Consider the following 16,866-nt stretch of genomic DNA (forward strand, 5'->3'; position numbering starts at 1 on the left):
GAGGGGCTCCAGCCCTCTGAGCATCACTCTTTGCATTACGCAGCCCACACATAAGATCACTTCTACAGGCATTTCAGATCCTCACACGTGAACATGTATAGTTCAGTGAGATGTCACAGTGAAACAGAGTAACAGGGACAGTAAATAGAAATGCTCACACTCAGAGGCCTCTTTAATAATTTTACATAGTATCTAAAGCCCATTTTGCAACCAGGTAAGTAACAATGTTCCTCAAAAGATGAATGTTTTGGATCCAGGTTTGCCAAGATGAATGCTCTGCAGCTTCCCTGGCTTTCAGGAACCACTTCAGTGGGTGAAGGTCGACATGGGTTCTACATTTTTGAACAACTGAGTAATCACTACAGGAGTTTCGATAGCTTAGTCTTCAGGAATTTGGAATGTTTTGTGTTCTCAGGGCAAGTGTTAGACAAGCCATGGAGCTTTAAAATATGTATTTATTCAGCTCTAGTTCTCATAAATGCTGGGCTCTTTAACAATGGCCAGTTTAACAATGGAAGTTGCCTGGCTGTAACAGAGAAGAAAATTCACTGTACCATATCCTCAAGTTACATGCCCTGGATGCTTAAACAGATTGCTGCAATTAAAAATACTAGATTAAAAAAATGCCCAGTGGCTAGACACTGTTTCTTTAAAAACATTGAGCTGTACAAAAAGAAAACAAAGACAATTAAATTTTCCTCAAGTATTGATGATGGAATTGCCACACTGCATCCAGTGACCTTAGCTTCAGTATTTAACAAAAATTGTCAACAGTCCCAGTCATAGTACAAGATTAATTGACACGTACAATAATTACTAGCCAGCAATTAACAATCAGAGATATTGTTGTTTAATCTCTGGTAGTCTTAGCTGTAAGAAGCAGCAGGCAGTGGGAAGACTTCCTCTCATTCCTGACCTCCAGTTAATTTGTGGAAGAGTTCTTCATCCAGTGTTTCATTGTGGTCTTTGGAACGTGTTGACAAGAAGATGTAGCCCCCAATATACTCATGGATGATTTTGCAGTCTGCACTCAGACACGTGAAAGCGATGGACACATTCTGGTCAAACTCGATGGCAACCTAAGGAGAATGGACATGGCAAAATCAGACACAGAGATAAGCTGGGAAGAAAGAGAAGTGTGAGAGCACAGCTGGATCACAAATACTGTGATGAAGCAGTACCTGCCCCTGCTAACCAAGAGTTCTGGGTCTGCTGGATGCTCAGGGTGTTTGGCTGCTTGTTTCTGGATTTGCTGCTACATCAGGGCCCTCTTGTGGTGAAATCTTTATGCTTTTTCAAGCAAGCAACAAAATCTTCTAGCTCTTTTTTCCAAGAGCGTACAAAGTGAACACTGGAAAGAGCAGGAATGGCCCTCCTGATGCTTTGTTTACCAAATAATGTTTAATCTGTCCATTGTTATTTTCTGACCTTAAATCTGCCTTTGGGGTCCTGGTTTGGGTTTCCAGCTACTGTTAGTTCTAAAATGCAGCAAACTGAGCTTAGTTGCTCACTGGATTCTGCCTTTTTTGAGAGGAATTTAAAATACACCCAGCAACCTGACCCAGAATTACAGGCTCTGGCACAGGGAGTACTGCAGGACAGCAGTAGGGAGTGTATCTGATCTCTCCTGGTTCCTGCAAATGGATGTGGAAACTCTGTAAGCAGGAACAGTTCCCAGGCTGCTTCAATTTATATCAGGCCACACTAGTTCCACCCCAGCAATCTACAGTTTACAGAGCTGGCTTCAAGCTTTGAAACCCCAGATCAGGGACCACACATTGACACAGAGTTGCAGGCCTTGCAATCTCCGTCTGGGATTTGAAAGAGAAACTGGCTTCCTGTGTCCTCTCTCTGTAATAGAGGCTGAATCGCCGCAATGTAGGGGATGATGCACGAGAGTTAAAATGAGATTTTACTGACAGAGCAATAAACACAACATGTTGGAATTCACCTTGGAGTCTCTGTATTTCATCCTGTCAAAATCAAGGGCAACTTGTAAAGACTAAGCTTGGTAGGAACCTTTGAAACTGGCAATCTTTTAGTTTCTGATTTTTGACTACAGACTCCACTAAGAAAAACTGCAGACAGCTTATTTAATAACGTGTCACAACACGTTCAAAATCTTTTCACTGAGGTTTGAAAATATTTTCTGAAAGCATCCTCCAGTGTGTGAAATGCAAGGACTGAATGTAGAGCTGTTCCAGGTTTACCTGGCGGATTTCCCAGTTCACATTCCACTGCTTCATGTTGGAGAATCTCCATGTTGTGATAGGATCTCCTGTGGCCATATCTATCCGTATCAGCCTGTTATAGGACACCCCAAGCACATCATCCTTCTTGCTTCCCTTAAACCTGAAAAAAACCCAAAACCTTTGAGCAGATCTGCTTTGCAATTATTTCAGGCTAGAGAAACATTTCAGCTGCTCTCCTCTGGAAGTGCAAAAAACATGGGAAAAGTCACAACAGCCTGGGATTGAGGAAAGCTTGGACCCATCATTAGAACAGGATTTTTTATAAAGCAAAAGTGTAGGCTGGTGAGCCATGGTGTAAGATGGAAAATAATCAGGCAGGTGGATCTTGCTGAAATCTTTCCAATTCATTGTTTCCTGCTAAAAAAATACTGTTCTTCCTAAATGCATGAACTTGATTATATTTTTACTGGAAAAAATGCCAACAATAATTTTTGTTGCTTCATTTCTCTAACGTTGAAACATGTTCTTCTAGTTATATTAACCTATATTAACCTAAATTATATAATAAAAACAACTGATATATACATGTTTCTGAGTATAAATCACATTACAAAATTACTGAGGCATTTTAACATTTCAACTTTGTTCTGATTAGAGACGAAAAATACAAAAGTATAAGAACCTTTGGAGGTAAGAATTTTTTGAGTTGGGAATAGCTAGGAACAGATTAATCTGGTACAGAAACTACCTCCCTCTACCTTCATGCTGAAAGCTGGAAGAAATCTCATCTGTCTGCTGTGAGTATTTTCAGTATTTTTCATACTGCTTGTGAACCTTCTCTCTTTAGATGCAGCTGGGAAAAACCTTAGGGAAAAAATCTCACCTGGACACAATTTGTGCTTTACTTAATGCCCCACTGAGATACTGCCCAGCAGTTTGTAGCAATTCACCACTACAAAATGCAGTTTAGGTGTTGGGTTTGTTCATGTTTTTAACAGGATTAATGGTGACAGATGGGGCAAAAAACCTGTACCTGTGTTAGTAAATTCAACAGGATCAGGGAGCATTTTTAGGCACTGAATTCAGGGAGAATTCTGGCTCTAAACAAGCAGTGCTCCCTCAAGTGACTCCCAGGTAGTTTGGAACCTGCAGTTCACATGAGGTTACTGAATTTTGGGAAGTCAGAGTTTAATAGTGCAGATGTGGGCAGTTCTATGCCAGCTGGCCTCTGTGCCAGACAGTGGTTCCCAGCTGGTTCAATTTATACCACAGATGATTGCTAGCTGGCTCTCAAAGGGGTGTTAAGCACAAATTAAGCAAGGTGCCTCCAAGTACGGTTGTGTCAGTACTTTTCAGCTTTTTGGTGTTTTGTCAAGAGAAAAGACTGCAGGTCAGAACCCTGCTGTGTCCAAGGAAGCTGCTGTGAACACAACGGGACCTTTCTTGTGCTCACTGCTCTTCTGGATGAACCTTAAAAAGGGATCATCTGCTGTTTTCTTAGTGAAATACAAAAGAAATTAGCATTTTATCACATTGGCATGAGCAAGGGTCAGAGTGAACGCATCCTGCAAACCTGAGCACACCAGTGAGACATGCATTTTTGACATTTGGGAGAGTTTATGACAGTAAGGGTTTAATCCTAGTGAGAGGTTACTTCAGGCTAAACCCAGCAGGTCTGTATGAAGGCATAATGCAGAGTCCCACTCCAGGAATGGAGCTACTGGGTGCTACTCCTATAGAAAAAAACAGCAGTATGGAAATGACTAAAATTCAAAAAAAGTCTGTGGGGGAAAAAATAGAAAATGTTTCCAGAACAGGGAGTCAAAGAACTTCCTGCAAATCACTGAGCATGAACACGTTAGAGCAGCTTGGCTTGAGTGAGAGTGCGATTACCTTACGATGTAGTAGGATAAGCCAAACTCAGGCAGGGACTGCCAGGCTTGGATAAAACGCAGCTTGGCCTCCACCAGGGACATCTGGGACACATTTTGGTGGGCTTCCAGAATACGAGCGGTCAGCTGGGAAACACAGGAAGAGAGAAAGTTTTCAGCTGACTGGAGAACAAAAATCCTGTTGCTTTCACTAAGACATCATGAGGTCTGATGCTGTGTTCAGACACTTCGTTGTCACTGTTTGTGCAGATGCAGCACAGAGGGCACTTGGGGACAGATCCCGAGTGCCAAGGGCAGAACGGACAGCAGGGCCTCAGGTCTGGGTTTGTGCAGCACTGCCCTGGCTCCGTATATTGCTCTGGAGACCCTTCTCAGGATGGGCAGGCTGACTTCTTGCACAGCTAAAGCACTGGACAAGGTATTAGGTGGAGAGGAAGGAAAGACACCCAGGCCAAGAGGACAGGAAGACCCTGTTGTTTCACATGAAAACAGCAGCTTTCAGTCGTTAAAATCCTTCCTTTCTTACTCTGAAGAGACTTTCAGGAACAGTGTTATCAGGAGCAGAACATCGTGGGTAACTTAAGCCAGGCTGTGGATGTAGGAGAGGTACTTGGAAGAGGTGCCAAAACACCTGTCCCAGTGTTCAGTTTAAAGAAAAAGCCTCTTGCAAAGGGACAAATGACTATGGCAGGGTGCTGTACTGTATAGCTTCCAAATGCTGCTTCGATCCAGCCTCATCCCTAAGCAACCACTGAAATTGCCCATACCAGCCATCGAGCCATGCTCAGGATACCTGCTTGGACTTGAATTTTTTGGTATAGCGTGGTGAGACGAAGCATTCGGGTTTCATATCTACATTCTCTGGCTCAGAGGCAGTTTGGGAACACATGGTCCAGTTCTTCATCTGCAGGAACGAAAGGATCTTTTGGACCTCAGGCTGGTAGGAGCTGTCGGCCATCGTCCTGCCCTTGGAGGCTAATACACAGGCAGCCATCCACCGAGCGTACTGATCCTCCTGCAAGACAATTCATTGTTTCATACTGTTCTTCCTCCCTGATTGCACTAGTTCCACCTACCCCTAGGTTTTAAATTTTCAAAGAAATCCAGTACCTTGAAATAGATTCTCTTGTTTATTGCATGACTAGTTTTCACCTACTGAACATTTTTACACAATTTAATCAGATACATTACAATAAACTGAAAACTAATGTAAGATCCTTATCACGCTCTCCTCATCTGAATGGGGAGAGTTCTACTTAAGAAAAAAGAAAACAAAATCCAAACCTCAATCCTCAGAAAGCATTGGAACAAAATACTGTAACTTTCAAATTTTATTTTATTTTATTTTTTTTATAGTTTGTTCTGGTTTTCTTTCTACCACCTTTAGTTGCCAACTGATGATAAACACAAGATTATTAACTGTCCTTATGTCCTCAGAACCATTATATATTTATGAGGCCACTATCTCATTCTTAAATTTTCTAAAGATTTAGATAATAAACTCTCTGCAGCATCCTCATTTTTCTATACAAATTCTATAACAGGACAATCTGCCATAAATCTTGAGTCCAAACTTTCCCTTTTCTTATTACTCACATTATCACATCTTAAATATACTTCATTCATGCCATCAGCAACAGGAATTAGTAATTTGATTCCAAACTTCTTTGCTGCAACATTTACATCTGGTACAACTTCACATCCTAGATCACAGAGAATCAGAAGGAAATTAATTTATTTCACTACTATATCACTAACTTTAATTACTGCTTTAATACAAAGGAACTGTACTTCATGGTTGTTTTCCTTTGAGATTAAGGGCCAAGACTTTTGAAGCTTAGGCCCTAATGAAAGGTTTTTGTTCCAGTTCACTGCCCGGTCTGGCTTGCCAGGCTGATGAATGCTCTGAGCTCAGGGAGCACGTGAGTCAATGTGCAAGTGAAAGGATGTGAGTGCTCCCAAAACCTCAGCCTGATCTTAGGAAACGCTCAGCACTTAAAATGGAGAGGAACTGGTGGGAGAGGCTACTTGGTGAGGTTCCAGCCACCCTGGCTGTTTTTTCCCATGCATTCTCTGACCTACTGAGGATATGCAGATTGGGATGCAGAGCCATTTGTTCACAGGGGTCAATCTTCTATTGCAAAGGTTTCTTCTAGGATGAGTCCTGGGCATCACTGGTTCCCTGATGCTGAACAAAGGATGTCCCTGCAGGAGTAGATGTAGATGGAGGCTATACGGGGTGCTGGTGTTTGTGTGCACACCTGGGGTTCCTCCTCCAGCAGCTGGTTGTAGCCGTGGGAATCCCCATGCACGACACAAACAAGGCCCAGAGAAGGTCTTGGAGCTGTCCCTGCACAGCAGAATGCAGGGACAGCCTCTGGCATTCCTGCCTATGGCATCATCCATAATCCTCTGCTGCCAGTGTGCGTTTTGACAAGGACACAGGGGAACACTCCCATGTAATGCAGAGTGAAAGTATTTGGAAATAAAGCACCCCACAAGTCACATTCCCTACCTGACCCATCTTTAAGAATTCAGCAGTACATGGCACTTTACAAATCAGGCTCTGATAATCCCAGTTTGGATTAAACTACTGAATCCTTTCTGTTTATTCTGCAGGTGCAATCTGCCTGTTTAGGAGTCTCAGGAATTGAAAAAGTTCCCAGACTAAATGCTGCTGTGCTTGCCTTCCTGAGTCTAGCAGGGATTTCTTGTTTTATTCAGTTCACAGATGCAACCAAAAAAGGAAAGAAAGGAGAAGTCCTACCTTTTAGGTTTAGTTTCTCAATAGGTTCTCCCTGTGCAGATTCCTTGTTTTTAAAATAAGATATTGAAGTGTCTCTGAAGACAAACCAATATGTCTTGATAGCTTTGAGTGCCAGCTTCTTGGGCCTACCAGAAAAAAAGAAATCCCATTGGTTTATACCACCACATACAAAGTGTTAAGTCCCTCACACATATTACAGAACCTCTGAAATTCAAGGTCATACCCATGGCTTTGGCTGGGTTACTCACCCCTGTGTCAGTGAGGGGGTAGGAAATGCCTGGATCCAATTAAAGTTATCCCAGGTATGGATGTGGTTTTTACTCCAGATTTTAGCTGAATCTGATCTATGATTTTTCTAATTTTTTTTCCTTCTATTACTAATCAAAGCCATTCCCTTCTAACAGACTAATTTTCTTCCATGAACTCAGTAACACAAATGTAACCCCTGATTTGTTAATATGAATTGGCATCAGTTTTTCATAACTCCTTATCTTGAATATCTGCACCCATAAAACCAACTTGTATTCATTGTAGGGAAGCAGAGACCATCTTTTTTGGCTTAATCCGAATAATATCTAACACAACAAAATTCTATTCCTTCACTAAGTTTATAGAAGCTTTGTAGCCCTCCAGGAGAGAAAACCAGAGGTATTAGCACTACTTGAGTAGAGAAATACTTCACAGCTAGTGACAAAGGTCATCAATGAAGTGAGAAAGAAGAAAAAAGAAAAAAAAATCCAGTATTTCCCTTTAAATCTAAGATGATGATATAAAAAGCATAGAACTAGCTGGAGAACAGTAATATATTATATATACCCTTATTATATATACCTTCAGACCTTTTCTAAAAATCCTAGTTTAGAACCTTTTCTAGAAAATGGCAATTTTAAAATTTAAATTTAAAAAACTCAGATTTTCAAACCTACCAAATAATTTGGCTTTTAGTTTTCCAATACATTGGTATTCTTCAAAAATAAGGGACTATAACTTTTTTTAGACAGATAAAATTATTTTTCTGTCCCTAAAGAAGTTGCTGAAAACTTTGTAGGAAGCTTTTTCTTGTTGTTTTTGAAAAAAATACTGCAATTCTCCACAATACTGTCCCCACGTGAAAGCAGCATTTACTGTGGTGCATACTGTGAATAAATAGGAATAAAAGTTCACCGTATGAACAGTCAGCAGTAGGACAAGCACAGCTTTGCATTCAGGTTTATTAATCAAATAATTATAACCACAAAGTGGTGGTGTTCCTTTAAAGAAATGTTTTACACCCTACCTGGATTCTACAAGATAGGAACTTGTTCATGATGAAAAATAACTGATAAATGTCTATAAGAGGAAACTGCTCTACTGCTGGGGAAAAACAAACAACCCATTGTTAAAAGCCTTAATTCCCTTTCATCTTAAGCCACCTTAATAATAAGAATGTCAAATAAAATTCCAAATTGGAAATTAATAATTAACAATTGTTAGCAGTTAACAAGTTAAAATTTTTCAGATGCAGTTTTCAGTTCCCAGATTAAAAATACCATCTGCCAACAGAATGAATCTGATAAATATTTGTACAACAGAACACTTTATCTTTCTAAAACACAAAGACTGTTTTGTGATAAAAGGCATTACAGACTTGAGGTCTCCACAGTCATTTAAATCACCCATAAATCAAGATATTATAATGGGATCACAGAAACTCATGGGGAATTATAAGGTAGATTTGGGTTGTGAGCTGTAAAACCTGCCTGCAGAGGCACATGGCAGAACAAAGGAGCACATGGCGGCACACTGAGGCTGCTCTGCACCGGGCCCTGGGGGCAGGAGGTGTCACACGCAGAGCCCTACGGAGTGTGGTGCTGATGTGGCAACACGGGATAGGTCCCACCATGTAAGGAAATAGTGTGCCTTGGAAAGGTGGATAAAACCAGCTCACTCCTTTGAATAAACGATTCAGGTGCCCTGCCGGTCTGGGTCCGAGATTCAGTCGCTGACAGAAACTCATTTTGGTATTAGAAAAAACAGACTCGGTGTTTGGTTAGAAAGGGGTAATTTGAATTTGGTTTTTTCTTTTGTTTAAAAAATACATTCCCTGGGGTTACTTTCAGAAATTCTTCTCAGGGAGAACAGTAATTTTCTTCTAGTTTTTTACTGGCAAAAAGAAGAGGTAAATGTGATTGAAAGTAAAACCGTAGGCTCTTTTGTTTAGAGACGATGACTGATGAGTATTAGGAAATAAAAAGAGCAGGGTCTTTTAATAAGCACAAGTATAGCTACACAGCATCCCAGGAGCTGGAAAGACTCGCCAAGGAACACTGTCAGAAGCAGGAAGAGAAAGACTGGAAGAGAATTTTAGGCTGGTTAGACCTATCTGGGGTATTTGTCCATTTATAACTGTCAGATCTACTGTTAGATTAGAACAAAAAACTCAAGAGATCTCTTGTAAGGTTAAGCTTTTTGTTTTGTATGTTTTAATTTTCACAACTCACCTAACTAGCTTGAGATTATCAGCAAGTTTCGGGATGTCTGTGATGTCCTCCTATCAGGAATAATTAGGAATAATTTTAGTTCAATGCACTCTGTAACCAACTGTTTTAAAAAACCAAGGACCAGGAAGGCTCATCACAGTCAACAGGTTTGGCACAGCAAAAGGAATTCTGGGATCCCAAAGGACCTACCAAAATGTTACTTTTGTTTCCACCTTCCAGTGTCACTTCCAGATTGGAAAGGGCAGCTTCTACTTCATCTACTTCGGATTCACAGGTGGAATCTTGTGTCTCTGATGATAATGATAACTTGCTTACATGATACTAAAATGAAACAGCAATATCCAATAGTCAGTACATCAATTATCACACACAATCAGTGTTTGAAAACAGGCCCTTTGTTCTCCTGAGTCATGGACAACTGTGTGAAGTTCTGCAGGAATTAGGGGGTTTTCCCAAACAAAGAGTCATGTCCACTGTGACTCCTATCAGTGCAATGGCTGATAATGGTTTCCTATTTTAATTATCAGTGTTTGTATTCCTTTGCTGAATAATTGTCCCTGATCTGGGAGGCTGACTCGGTGCTACGTTTGGATCCCTAGTCCTGCCATCCATACCAGGTGGAAACTTAGAAGCAAGGTTCTCTGGTGTTCTGCAGTGACAGGCTGTGAATTTTTGGCAGCTCCATTTACATTTAAAAGGAAAGAACTCATTATTAATAAGGATTTGTGCTTTATTACCTATGGTGAGAGACTAAGCCATGCTCAGTCATGTTAAATTTCCATGTACTCCATAGTGTCCCTATCTTCAAATTGTGCTGTAGCTTTTTTCCTGTCTGTTGGGAACGTGTATATTAGAGAAATTTTCAGGAAGAAGAGGTGAATGGATGGTGGCTGGTATGGGAAGCAACACTTCATACAAATACTGATATCAAAGTTATATTCCAGGTGCAGGTAATGTTAGTAAATGGTTCCAGAATTGTTTGAATAATGGTGTTACTGCTGCTACTGAGTTTAGTTGCTTTGGCTGACAGATGTTGCTGATTGTTTCTCACCAGAGGAGCAGACCCTCAATCCAAGCAGAGCTCCTGGCCTGGGCTCTATCCTAGTCTTGTCCTAACCTGTGCCTGCCTCTTGAGGGAACAGGTTTTGCAACTTGGCTCAAGTACGTGCCTGTAGCGCAGCGAAGATGAGCATTTCTTCCTCCGTGCAATCGATCTCCTCCAACAGGATGGCCCAGCGGGCTTGTTCGTATATTTGGTTGATTCGCACTGCATCGTACTGTAGGAAAGAGCAAACACTGCTCGTAAGTGACCTCCGAGGCACAGACTCCAACCAGCTGCAGCTGATAGCGCTGTTCAGCACTGGGCTGAACCACAGTGGTTGTTTCCTTCCTCCTCCCACCTCTGCCACGTTCCCCTCCTTGTCTTGTACCAACTCATGTGATTGTGTGCATGGTCCCAGGCCTTGCTGAGCCAACAGAAAACCAACCAGGAACCTCTGGCTGAGGCAGAAGGTGAGACTCTGACATCCGCTTTTGAGGCAGGAAGCCTTGGACTGGTGTAACTGAGACATGAAACCACACTGGGAGAGTGAAAATCACGTGACATGGCTGACTCGATTGTGACCTGCAGAATTCTCTTGTTCCTCATTTCCTTTCTTCTGCTCTCAGCTTTTTCAGTTCTGGTTCTGTCTTTGCACTGGCTTGACATTTGCCAGATCTACTTTAATTCACTATCTGGTTTTTGGATACTTGGTTAATAAGCTGAAGTGAGTCAGAAATATTCAAGCCCCAGAGCTGGCGAAATGTAGGTGATGGGAAGGTAAACCTTGGAGTATGACCTCTCCCAGCAGAGGTGAGATATTAGGTTGCCTGAAGCTCTTTTGGGTAATTTCATCCTATGGCTCTGGGGCTGGCTGGGGGAAAGAAGGGAAATGTTTGGGCTGCTGAAGTTCAGACATGTACTTGGATTTTAGCGGGGGTGGCATTTCACCCAAAAACATGCCAGATAAACTGGAAAGTGCCCTGATTTCTTCTGAGGGCTTCAGCCCAGAAAAGCTGTGAAATTCAGTGAGGGCAGTGCAACATAAATGTCATTTTAAAGCCCAATTTCAAAACCAGGACTCATTACATCATTTAGAATGCTGCAGGTCTAGTTTTCCCCTTAATTTTTCCTGTTAAAACAGATGCAGAAAATAAACCAGCCCCTCTGGAAATAGGGATACTGTTTCTGTGCTCTTCAGATCCCATCTTTATATTTAAGATCTTCTTTCATATGAGGAACAGTGATTCAGTGTCCAGAGGGTAAAAGTGCAGCTGTAGCTGAGGAGAAGAAGCTGGATTTGATCTCTGAAGGGCTTGTTACAGATCCTAGCTAAAATCCTATATATAGCTATATATATGCTATATTACTGTATAGCTCCTTGACATGAAAGGAGGCAAACAATGAATAGCAATAAAAGCAAGGCTCTTACTTTTGGATTCAAATCAAAGAAAGTGTAATATTTGAAGCGTAGAAGAAGTTGATCTTCCTCCAGAACACCTTGTTCCATAAGCGATCGAGATGAATCCAGCCAGCTGTGGAAGAAGACAACCCACAGATTCATCTGTACAGGAAAAACCATCACACCTGCAGAGCTCCAGTGCAATTGTGAAACAAAAGTGGGAACAAACAGCTCTAATTCCTCTAAATCCAGGGAAAATTCATGTAACTCAAGAAGGTGGAGCATTCATACAGACTCCCAACTTCCATTCTCTGTGTATATACAATAAGCAACATTTAATTGTGCAGAACTCAGTCACCTATTTAACGCAAAATTATTGAACCTATCCTCGTCTCTTTCCACCGTCTACTTAAAGCCTTTGGAGTTTGCCATCCAAACTGTCCTTTAGCTGTGCCCACCCACAGTGCTCAACTGAACTTACCTTTGTCTAACAACAGACTTTAGTCCAGAGCCTGCACAATGACATCACTGATCATTTCAAAACAAAAGGATCTCAGGAGAGGCACCTTACCCTGCGTTGAGTTTGGCTTTGTCAGCCAAAGTCCGTGGCTGGTACATCTCCGCCAGCGTCTCCGGAGAACAGGTGGGGTGACTGAGGGCCAGGATGCTGCAGTTCTGCTCAGTCGCGGAACTGTCACTGAACCAAGTAATTGTTGAAGAAGCTGGTGAGCCACTGACAGGATCATAAATGGGTGTCATGGTTTTACTGTATAAACCTGGATTGGCTGCAAGTTAAGAGCACAACGTTATTCCCATGAAAACGGGTCTTGTCCACCACTTTCCATCATAACAACTGAACCCTTTTCTTTCAACAGTCTCCTATCTCTGCTGTTTCCAGCTGGCCTTGTCCTTTCACAGGTGAGGTGACCTCAGGGACAGAAATGCTCTTTCCTGCTCTGTGAGATCTCAGTTGTGCTGGACATGGGAAACACATCCTTTTAAGCCTTTATTCCTCATTTTCCTTGCAGGTTGCCAAATTTCATGAATATTTTAAGTGTGGTCCCTCATTTACAAAGGGCAGCAGCACATCCTGTGTGCTGTTTTCTAGTGTGGCCTTTCTCGTATCAAGGGAAAGGAAAACATTTTTAGAGACAACAGGAAAATACTGACATATTGGAGATTTCTTGACTGATTTCAGGCCCACTGTGTCTCTGAGACCATCCTACACGAAACCAGCCTCTCTGGGCTCAATTGCGTAACAAAGAATTTCTTCCTCATTTTGACTTTTAGTCAGAACAATAAAATCATATTGATTTTTCATTACCTGGTAATCCAGAACTCACTGGAGAGTTGCACAGGTTTAAGATATCTTCTGTAGCTGGTTCTTTGCTGTTCTTGTCTTTTTTCTTTTTCTTTTTGAGTGTGCCTTCTGATTGCTTCAACAAAGAGAGTTCTTCTGGCCGTCTGATATCTACATTGACAGTTTAGGAAGTGAAGCAAGATGATTACATCCAAAAGAGCACCCGTGGTTGGTAACGGCATTTCAGGAAGCTTCATGTTGCAATCTGAATTTGAATTTTATTTTTAGCAGGTTGAAAGTAGTAGCTGTGGAAAATCCACAAATTCTATAACAAGGCTAAAGACTTTGGGCTGTGAGAGTGAGTTTGGACAGGATTTAAATCTACTTTTGTAGGAAGTGTAACTGCCTTTTAGAATGCCAGGAGAAGGCTCTTTCTCCCTAACAGCTCTGCAGTCACCTATGAGCATCATAACCTCTGTGAAATACCTAAATTATGAATAAGCAAGAACCACTGTAATTGAGGTTCATGCCTTTTATTACTCACTGTATTTCTCATACAAGATTCTGTCTTGGTTCTCACTGTTCTCTAATGCACTTCTAATTCAGACAGGTATTCCCAGTCACAAATGTGGCACATCATTTCTGAAAAACACTTTTACCCTGGAGTAAGCAAAGATATTTTTGACAATATTCACGTATTCAAAGTAACAGTGTTTCTGCACTGACTCAATCTGGAGGGAAAATGTAGGTAAGAATATTTAATTTGGCCAAATGGCAGTTGAACAATTATGGCATCATTATATCAGAGCTGTTAGGTATAATAAAGACACTACACCTTTCACAATCCACTGCTAGGAGATAAAATTGAAAGTGGATCAATATGAGGCAGTAAATTCCTTCTGAAGATGAGTATGTTAATGGGCTAAACTTTGAACATCTAAATTAAGATGAAGAATTTAATCACAATTTTACCCTAAACCAAATGGATTTTGAAAACTGCTTGCAGACTCAACTGATTTCTGCTGATCACAGGCACACCTCTGGCATGCTCCAAACCCTCTACTTGGAAATGCTCTGTTATTGGAAAGGGTAGAGACTTGGGGACTTGGTGCTGTGAGACATTCATGGGCTGGGGTGGGCTTGTTAGGTATGCCCTGACCTGAACATCTAGAAGTTTTGAACATTTGAAACATGCTACTTCTGAAGTGAACACATATAACAGCTAGGCAGAGTAGAATCATTAATGCTAATGAAAATAGGTGATAAATCAGTTGACACCTGTAAAATTGCCTATGGTGAAAGCTGGTGTAGGACATTGATAATCTCAAGCTCCTAGTCAATGGCACAGAATAATCAGGACCAAGTCCTGCTCCAGGAAGACAAGGATTCCTAGAAATCTGCCAGCTTTGACTATCCAGTACTCCTGCAGCTTGTGGGACACATTCCTGACAATGCTTGCATCAGTTATCACAGAGGCTGAGAACCACTGACATGCACTGCCTACCAAACCCCCCCAAAATCTGTCTCAAACTTCTCTTTGAGCTAAACAGTTTTGTGAGGAAGGACTTCACATCAAAACAAAGTCACCCAATGAAATGCTCCAACTTAGTTACCAGTGGAGATTTATCTTTACTTACTGAGCATTTTGCAGATGTCACTGACAGCTCTGAACACCATGGAAGAGAAGCTGACTTTCAGTCTCACAGTCTTCATGTTTGGCAAGCGAAGCCGCAGCATTTTGTGCTGAGTAGTAAAGACCAGCTTAGCATCTGCCTGCACTCCGTATTTATCTAGCGTCCAGTGGGTTTTCAGAAGCCAACATTTTTTTTGCTCCCACCAAAAAGCATAGTCTGACCAGTCTTGTGCTATTTCTAGGAAAATACAAAATGGTTATCAATAAACTATGGAGCAAATATACGAAACACTTGGTTTGGAAACAGGTCTCTGCAAACAGGAATATTTATTTAGATTAAAGCAGCAACTACAGGTCCCAAGACCCTGTTTGCTGAATTCTTGTGGCAGTCACTGGGAACTAACTTCGTTTTCCCTGGAGAGCTAACCTAGGTGCTGACTGTGGCACTGCCTTAGTCTTGTGGATATCCACAGGGAAAGAGCATCTCCTGAATCTGGAGCTATACATGGTACAATGCTGTTGGGATTGTGTTGGCATAGGAACAAACAACAAGGGTACCCACTCCACAACTTGTCAGTGCAAGCTGAAAATCCTCCCACAAAATCTCCTGTGCACCCAGATGGGCACAAGCTCTTCCACAGCCTCCTGGCAGCAGCACCTGAGCAGCTCATCTGGAGAGTGTTAAGAGCCAGTTTCCAGTCCATGGAAGTCTTGGTTGCACACAGCTAGGTAGCGGCACATGCACAAGGAAAGAGATAAAGTATTGCTGCTCTCAGTTCCATGGGAATTGCAAGGTTAGATGACTTCCCAGATGTCAGGGTGGAGCAGCAGATAAAGCTTCTGTGTGATCTTGGTCAAGCTGTTTCAGTCTTTGCATCAATCCTTGTTCCTCATCAGCTCCACAGGCAGAGGCTATTCCTCAGCCTGTCCATAACACAGCAGAGCCCTGTCCTGTTTTGGAGTTTTCTTTTGTGTCTCAAGAGAGCTGCTGGCACAAATCAGTTACAGATTTGCTTTAAATATTAATATAGAAAGCTTTTCACACCAGTTGAGCATTTTAAGAAAATAGTGTGAAAAATTAGCCTTCTGACCCCGTGGAAACTCTGGCTACCATCAGTTTCCGGCTGAACCGTGTAAGTGTGCAGAGAGGGTGACAGAAGTGATCAGAGATTTTCTTCCTGTGCTCACTTGCTCCCTGTACACAGGGTATTTTACTTTTCATTTCCTGACTTTGACTCAGCCAGTCTTGGCTTTTCCTGGCTCTTCCCAGCTGGATGTACACAATGGACAACATGGCTCAGATTTAGGCTAGAATGCCACAAGAGCACAGGAAACAGTAACTTCTGAAGTGCCTTTAACAACAACTCCTGTCTCTGACTGCCACGGGTGATAAAGAGGGTATCACCCACCTCTCCTGCCCCCCAAACCACACACCTATAACATCTGTCTGAAGAGGGAGTTGAATAGCTAGCCTGGTTTAATTATTTTTGTCTAACTGAAAGGCAAACCCAAAGTTTTGTTGGCACTATGGTAACACAGGGGCCTTAGCAACAGAGGGTGGAACGTAGGGAGGGGTTCTGACCACAAAACATCCTGAGTTTGAGAACCTCCACGCTCTGTGCCATGACACAGATGTGAGGCAGTGCCTTTTAAAAACCAACAGAAGTCTTTCTTTGTAGAGGGAAAGCTACACATATTATTTAGTAACACTGTATAAATTAAACAGGTCTTTACTCACTGATTTTTTCTACTAATTTCAGCATCAGTCCTCCGACATGAAGGTCCCCTGTGACCTGTAGTGGGAATTCCTTTTCTGCATCTTCATATTGATGATCAACTCTCAGCAAGAGGTCCCAGGTGTGAGACCCATATTCAGTTGAGGAAGCCATCCTGGGAAAGGTCTGTGTAAGCTCTGCAAAAGCAAACCAACCAACCAAACAGGGTGTTTTTACTCCACTCTCTGAAACAAATGTATTTCTCCATAGTCTCAACATTGTTCCATGCTGCCAGGACTTCGCAGCGGCCTTGGCTGGAACTTCAGAGGTGTTATCTTGCTACCTCTGAACTAGACTCTGCTCTTGTGATTGCTCTTGCAGGATAGGCATGTGGGATTTTTTGGTTTTATTCTGATTTTGCCACAGCCCCAACCCAGATGCCTCCA

General features: G+C 41.9%; 1 protein-coding gene across 1 annotated transcript; it reads right to left on the bottom strand.

Moving 5' to 3' along the window:
* Nucleotides 1-905: 905 nt before the first annotated feature.
* Nucleotides 906-16,594, bottom strand: FERMT1 (FERM domain containing kindlin 1; the record flags this gene model as incomplete). The annotated part of the gene is made up of 14 exons (XM_082302638.1): nucleotides 906-1,079; nucleotides 2,211-2,352; nucleotides 4,086-4,210; nucleotides 4,878-5,099; nucleotides 5,681-5,787; nucleotides 6,852-6,976; nucleotides 9,332-9,381; nucleotides 9,521-9,652; nucleotides 10,501-10,608; nucleotides 11,803-11,905; nucleotides 12,344-12,557; nucleotides 13,097-13,243; nucleotides 14,710-14,943; nucleotides 16,444-16,594. The coding sequence occupies 14 exons, from the start codon at nucleotides 16,592-16,594 to the stop codon at nucleotides 906-908; spliced, it is 2,034 nt and encodes a 677-aa protein (XP_082158764.1).
* Nucleotides 16,595-16,866: the final 272 nt, after the last annotated feature.

This window comes from Coloeus monedula, assembly GCF_965178545.1.
Source record: "Coloeus monedula genome assembly, chromosome: 2".
Lineage (NCBI taxonomy): Eukaryota > Metazoa > Chordata > Aves > Passeriformes > Corvidae > Coloeus > Coloeus monedula.